This window comes from Gadus chalcogrammus, chromosome 12, assembly GCF_026213295.1.
Source record: "Gadus chalcogrammus isolate NIFS_2021 chromosome 12, NIFS_Gcha_1.0, whole genome shotgun sequence".
Taxonomy (NCBI): domain Eukaryota; kingdom Metazoa; phylum Chordata; class Actinopteri; order Gadiformes; family Gadidae; genus Gadus; species Gadus chalcogrammus.
The window spans coordinates 24900793-24908292 of NC_079423.1; the positions used below are offsets into that span (position 1 = coordinate 24900793).

General features: G+C 40.1%; 1 protein-coding gene across 2 annotated transcripts in view; it reads right to left on the reverse strand.

Moving 5' to 3' along the window:
- Nucleotides 1–4667: 4667 nt before the first annotated feature.
- LOC130393023 (AP-1 complex subunit mu-1) overlaps nucleotides 4668–7500 on the reverse strand; it is a 30289-nt gene continuing 27456 nt past the window's right edge. For both annotated transcript variants that reach the window (XM_056603584.1, XM_056603585.1), the window contains exon 12: nucleotides 4668–6544. In XM_056603584.1, coding sequence (XP_056459559.1) covers nucleotides 6522–6544 — 23 coding nt within the window. In that variant the 3' untranslated portion in view covers nucleotides 4668–6521. The remainder of the gene's footprint in view (nucleotides 6545–7500) is intronic.

Here is a 7500-nt window from a genome sequence, read left to right on the forward strand (position 1 = left end):
GCAGGCAGCGTGTATGCCACTATCTGCTGCCACACAGCCAATACAGCACCAGCTGCTAGGAAGGTTGTGTAAGCAGACCAAGCCAATTTGTTACCCACTGTCTATCACATACAGAGAGAAAGAGTACCCTAAAGGAGTTGGTGGAGGTGGTGTGTTGTGCAAGTATTTGGCAGGCCATGATGACCTTATCTAAGATTGCTGGCCAGGTAGTGAATGCAGATTTAAACAGGTTCTGTTCAAACAGAGCTGTCCCTAGTCCAGCATCTGAGCTGACAGGCCCTGGCCTAATGGGTTGATTGGTGGACTATAGAGAACACAGGGAAATGAGCAAATGCCAAGAGAGCCAAGTGTCGAAACAAGGGTCCAAGTGTATGGTCTTATCAATGTGATTGACATATTTTTTTTCCTTTTCAGAAACTTAGCAAATTAAGAAAAACATCTTTAACATATCATTATAGTGCTTGGTTCATTGAAAATAAGCTGACATACATCTTCCCTTGTGTGTCTTTGTTAATGACGGATGACCATTGGGTTTGCTGTGCGTTTTTAATATTGTCCAATGTTGAAGTACATATATCACTCGCTTGATACTTTTCAAAACATAACACAATGGAACTAGGATTTTCAGTCTTCCTGATCCTAATGTGATGGGGGAGTATTATTTGTCTAGTGAGTCTCTCTCTCTCATCCCTCTGAAACGCTCAGAGTTGTCCGCTCATGATGCTTCAGCGCTAAAAAATAATGTTCAGGTCATTAATGTTTTCCAAGCATGGCGGGAAACGTACTTGAGCAACTTTGAGCTTTTTAATAGTGTGGACACAAACTTTCCCAAGCTGTTTACGGACAAAATATTTAAATTTCTATAAATGACCACACATTTCATTTTATTTAATATAATAAAACCGGACTAGAACAAGCAATAGATAAATAGTGTGAAGAATGTCATACGTAAGGATTACGTAAGGATTTGACTAGGACTGTGTCCTTTGTTGGAACATAATGTACAACGGGGAGAAGGGGATGGGTTTGAATCTAAGCTGAGATTTGCATCCGCCCGAAAAAACTAGAATTAGGTTTAATGATGGGTTTACAGAGCATTGATATGGGAACGGTTAAATATCATCCCTGTCCCGTTATTGAAACCTAATGCACACTCCTGGAATGCACACCCAAGGAATTGTCCTGAGGATCCAGTACTGTATTCAACAATCCTGTGGTGTGAATATGAATATCCAGTAAAAGGTTTCGACATGCGTCTCACAGGGCTGCAGAACCAGCTGTAGACCATGTAGGCTTTACTAAGAAACCATTACGGTGGGGTACCTTAGCAATGAGAAATAAGCAGGGACAGATGCCTCTCTCAAATATACAAGACAGACGTAAACAATCAAGCGGTCCTGTGTTTCCTGTGTTATCTTGGAAGGAAGAAAAGGAAAGAAATTCAACCTGATGCAAAGAGGAAAGTTTTGCTAATATCCAATAACCTCCAGATGTGCAACAGACGGACCCCTGTTAAACACTTAGAGCTGCCAGGGTGAACGGCACACAAGAAAATGTGAAGTGGTAAACGTGTGTTTCTTCATGGTTCATGGCTTTGTGACAGCGTGACATTGTCAATCAATGTCAGTACATATAGGTTTATAACAAGCATAGAAAAAGCTGACAATGTTACCTTGTGTTATGTTTTATCAAGCCTTATTTTCAGGCAGGGTCCCATGTGCACCACTCTCCTTGGTTATGTCAAAATTGGTCATAGCCTGGCCCTGTGATGTATTGAATGTAGTTCAATTTGGTAACGCTTAGCAATGCTAAGAAGGGGTATACGTTTGTTTGTGTCTGTCTGCATGTGTATGCGTGTTTATGCGTGTGTGTATGCCAGGTGTTTGAGTTATGAACTTGGCGAAGTTAAACCACTGTATAAGTGCATCAGCACGGTGGATGTCAGGCAGGATTTCCTGATTGATTCTGATCTGTAATGTTGAGCCGATGTGAATTACACAACAAGTGAGAACCTGACAACAATCAGTATTGTCGCTAGAGTGGGGGAAACCCAAACTGTTTGTTTGCAGCTCAACAGAAGGGCTGTTTTGTTAGGACCTGGCATCAAGCGACAGCCGATCAACATGATTAAAAAGCAACTCGAAAGGATAAGGCTTACTCCACCGTCTCTCTGTCTTTCCTTGAGCGCAGAAAGCCTTGATCAGGGAAGAAGATAAGGAGGACGTAAAAGCGATTGTGCAACAACAATTACAAAAGCTGCCGATTAAAGATTAAACAGGGTCCGCATTACTTGGAAATCAACTTGGTTATGTACCTTTTGGACAATGTGGTTACATCCAACCCAAACAATAGACTTAAGTCAGACACATAATGGACATTACATGAGAACAACATCACTAAGTTGACAAATGACGTGATATTTGATGGCACCCTACTCAGACCGGTTGACCACTTGTTGACCACTGGTTCCCCGTAATGCGCCAACCGTTTTTTTGGGTTCAATCTAAAAACACTAGGATCTAGGAAGGGTTGCAAAATACAACCCTAACCCTTTTACTGAATAATGAAAACAACGATAGAATCATACTGAAATGTTTTGCACACAAGAGAGGTTGCTGTGCAGCCAAACACCAGACATAACAACAAGTGACCTCTGGACTGAGTGTTCAACATGAGTCATCACGTAATTCATTGATGGGATGATATCAGCTCTTATTTCTTGAATTACTATGGTAGCAAAACAAAAGGGCTACCTGTCCGTACCTCTGGTACCAAGGGATGGGCCGTTGTGCATGGCCCGGTAAATAATGACGCATCGGTTTTGGAAGAAGACGGCTGATGGCTCAGATAGGGCGAAGAACATGATGCACTTTAAATAGGAACCGATACACACACAGCTGCAGGAAACCGATACGAAGGCTATCACAGGTTACTTCTGAAAACGACAAGATAAGGGTTAAAAACGACAGATACGTGTTAAGGGGCACCGGGAATGCTTCATGGACGGAATTAGCATCAGCAGAGGTTAAAGACATTCTGCGCAATGTGTAGTTGAGGCAATGTAGCATTAATCCAAGAAGCTTCTTTTGAAGCAAGCATTCAAAATCAAACAAAATTGTTATGTTTGGTATAAAAACAACAGAACATTTATCTCTGTTGCTCTAGCATTTCCTTTATCAAACACAGCATGTTTATCTGGCCCAGTGGTGAGAAGCCAGCGAGTCAGAACCAGCTCCAAACAAACAACAGTTGAAATGATCATCCTTTATTCTTGTTAATATTTTCTTCTGCTTCCTTGTGCTCTTTACTTCTCCTGTGTTCCTGTCATTCTTTGACATCTTTATGGATTTTTCTCTCTTGCTTGTTTTCTTTAGGGTTAGTTAGGGTCAGCGTTCCGTATCCCGAATCATTTAAAACGAAACGTAGATGGAAACCTGGCTGCTGAATCCATCATACAGCTAGGGAGCTTGTTAAATAGCCTATTCTACACAAACTCCCACGCACAGCCCGGCCGTATAACTTGTTATTACGCCATTCAGGAAGACTTGGATTAGAACAACATGTTGGAGTTGCGAAATGGGTATAATGTTTAATGCTTCAGTGGGGTTACAGTTTTCCGCCTTGCTGTGGGGTTTAGCAGCACGTGCAACAAACATCCATTCTCTGGGGCGTCCGGCGATCCCTGCAGGTGCAGCGTCTTCCTCCTTTCCAGCTGATTACGTTCATAAATTGCGTTGACGCAGAAACAATGATGGAGTTTATTATTGCTAACACATTCATCGGAGCCTGAGAGGCCCATTATATGAGGTTGCGCAGAATACAGGGGGTTTTAAACCTACACACACACATGCACACACATAACTATGAGTTACAAAAACGTACAATGCACATGCACTAGACATTTTGCCTGGAGACCATCCTGATCACGTGACCTCACATTCTGTTTCGCTACACGGATCAGACTGGACCTAGGGTCGCCCACATCGATTTCAGTGAGCGGGAGTACTTGTCTTCACAGACTAACTCCTTCAGCCAATCAGCGTAACAAAACATGTGACTCCATTGCGGTGCGTTTTTCAGTGGGGTATAGACGAACAGCAAAGTGCAGAGAAACAATGCTAGTGTATAGTATTTTGTTAAATAGTTGTTATTGAGACTACTTCTGCAATAACTGCACTTATGTTTGTGTTTACTCTAATAATGTTTATGTTACGGCTCATTGTTTCGTGGCAGGCTGTAACTTACGTCCCAAACTACTACGCAGTCCCTGATAGGCATGGTGACGTCATTAACTAGGATCCAGTCCCTGATTGGCCCGATTACAATCTAATTTCAGGAAATCGATGTGGGCGAAACAGTGAGTTAATTTGATCAGGATGGATGGTCTCCATTGTAAAAGACCATCCCACATATCTGTACACGCACACAGACTAATGCTAGCAACCACACAATTACTTATGACTGTGTCCAACGCTTCCAATTGACCAAATTGTCTACTGCAGACTTTTAATGAAGGTCTAACGTCTAAATAAACATAACTTATTGTGTTAGCCAGAGACATATATACATTAGTTACATTATTATATTCTTATATTTTGGATTTTGATCATCATCTAAAATCACTCATGCGTTTGCAATGTGTTCAATCAATTCAGACTGGAGCCATTCCATGATACTGATTTATTGCTGGTAACAGTTTGATAACACATAGCACACGATCAGGGTGTTTTGATGACATAATACATCTTGGACAATGATAAGCAGATGCTATGATCCTTAGGGTGTTGTGCAGAATGAGTTACTGGCGTAAAGGAACATTATGCGTTATTGTATTGTGTATTTTAATATCTTAATAATGCACATTGCTCAATTTAGATGCTTACAAATCAGTCTTCACATACTCAGTTATGCTTCCCTGCCAGACATTTATATTTTGGCAAGGAGGAATTGAATTAGCTTGATTTTCAATCCATTGTGGCTACAGCTATTTATAATGTTATACTTTAAACCTATTTTCTAATCACACACATCAACATGAAACTATAAAGTCCTCTGTACCAGGTGAGAGCTCGGACAAAACCTGTCCATGAACAGATTTTGCCTCTCTTCTATCGATAGCTGGAAGTCATATCGTACCAAGAAACAAAGACAACTGGTGAAGTATACTTTTGGCTTTCTGAAGAGCTCAGACCATCCTAAGTCTTTGTATTAATAATAATAATTATGGCAAACATAATAATTATGGCAAACAATTATTTATATATACAACAATTATGATGCAACAACAGTTTGTTGCTTGTTTATCCTGGAACCAGCGATCAAGCTAACTTCACAATATAATACAATATGATACAATTCAATATATTATACAAAAAATCATATCGCTGATTTGTAAAATATGAAATGGGCGTAATGTTGTTTACTTTTTTTTATTAACAGCCAGACACGAGAATAAAATGAATACATCTGGCTAAATCATAAAATTGTGTTTTTAAGTTGGTTGCCACGCAACTTTTCAGGAGTACATTTGCATGATTAAGCAAACATTCTTCACATGGATTTAGGGGTGATACCGTTTTGGGATTTCGCCGACTGTTCATGTTAGGAATGCACAATAAATATCGGGCCGGTAAATCATCGTTAGTCGATAGTCATCATCGTAGATTGTGGGAATTGTATATTATTATGCATTATTCCGATAATTTAATTACAACCGATAAATAGAGCCGAAAATGTAATTCAATAAAAAAAATATTGCTTAACAATAGGTCTTCACAAGTGTAGTCAAGACATCAAACGGCTACACCTGGGTAGTGCCACGTGTTGTGGGCGGAGGAGATTAGGGAGAAGAACAGCAAAGTCATCTCAGGTGAGGACGTTTTTTCAGTCGCGGAGAACGAAAGCATGGTTGTTTGCAATGCATGTTCAGCTAAGGTTTCAGGAGAGGGAAAAAGTCTTCTTATTTTTACTTGGGACGAAAGAATTACCAAATCATTTAATCAAATACACGTAAAAAAAAAAATACTTGTGTACTTGTTTTGTAGGCAAACAATGTCTAAGCTAGTTTACACAAATGTACCGATTGAATTTTCTATTACAACGAGAAATAAACAATGTCTTTTTCCCCAGCAAATATTTTTCACAAATGTAGATCGATATGATCAATCTAACCCTGTTTATGGCACTTAGAAGTAAAAAAATCGAAAATTAAAACAGAAAAGAATCTGAACAAAGAAACTATTCACAAGTCTACACAGTATATTTTCCGTTTTTTTCCGCAAACCCATGGTACGTATACCAAACAGGAGCGGAGCCGAGTTTGAACCGATCTGTTAATTTAACACCAGGGATAAACCGACACAGCCCACCCCATGTGGGTCCCTCGAGGTTTACACAGTAGAAAGAGTTTGTTCCCGTGTGTACCGGCTACCAGGCGTATCCATCCCTTCCTCCACAGCTTATCCTTCTGTCTGTCTGGCTGGAGATGGAGGATGATGTACCGTAAGACCATGCAGGGAGGGCTACTGGGTTCTCAACTGGTAGTCTGCAAGACAACAAGCAGCAAAAACAACAACAACAGAATTCAGATTAATCAAACTGTGTGTGTGTTTCAACCATTGTAATCGTCAGTCAGGCATGTCGAGTCTCCTCGGGAGTCATGATGGGTAATCGCGTGCCATAAAGGTCTGTCTCTCATGCATGTTGGTATTTCATCAGCCGACTGGAGACCTGTGTCACACCTTAGCTGAAACAACAGTCTCCCCTGGCTTGAATCAAAGCAAGGAGAGCCTTTAGCATCATATGAATGCGAAACCATACCAAAATACTTTTTGATGTCGCATGATGTTTGACTGCCTATTATGGGATTTTAAGAGAAATTATATGAATCTTCTCCATGCACCGGTGCGTTTGTTTGTACATTCTGAGGATTGCAGTGGGATTTTGTTTTTTGTTGTTCATATGTGGACAGTAGAGCTGGTCGACCGCAGCAGAAACATTTATTTGGTTACAAAATTGAGATAAGGAATATTAATCATATTATGTGAATATAATAATTTTCATGGCATTTCTTGGCAGAGTTTGCTTCAATGTCTCTGAAACAAGTAAATGCATTTTTTTAATTAAGCTAACGTGAGCTCAATGGTGAGCTCTTTGTGTTTTTACGTTGGGCACTTTGGTGAGAGTGAAAACGAGGCTTGAAAAAAATGGCTCCTGCTCCAAAAAGACTTCCACGATAATCGATTTGAGTCTATTTTATGTGTCCATGATCGCGGGAAGCCCAGATCGTATCAAGATCAAAATGTGATTAATTGATCAGCTCTAGGAATTCATTTGTTTGGTTCGATACACAGCATCAGTTACATTGGCATCCAAATATAAATACATCAATGTCTACCAACTGCAAACTCAAGACAGCAAATGCAGTGGTTCTTACTTGTATATTCCAATAAATGGTTTTCCATTTCCATTTTTATGAGTAGGGTTGAACTTGATACGCAG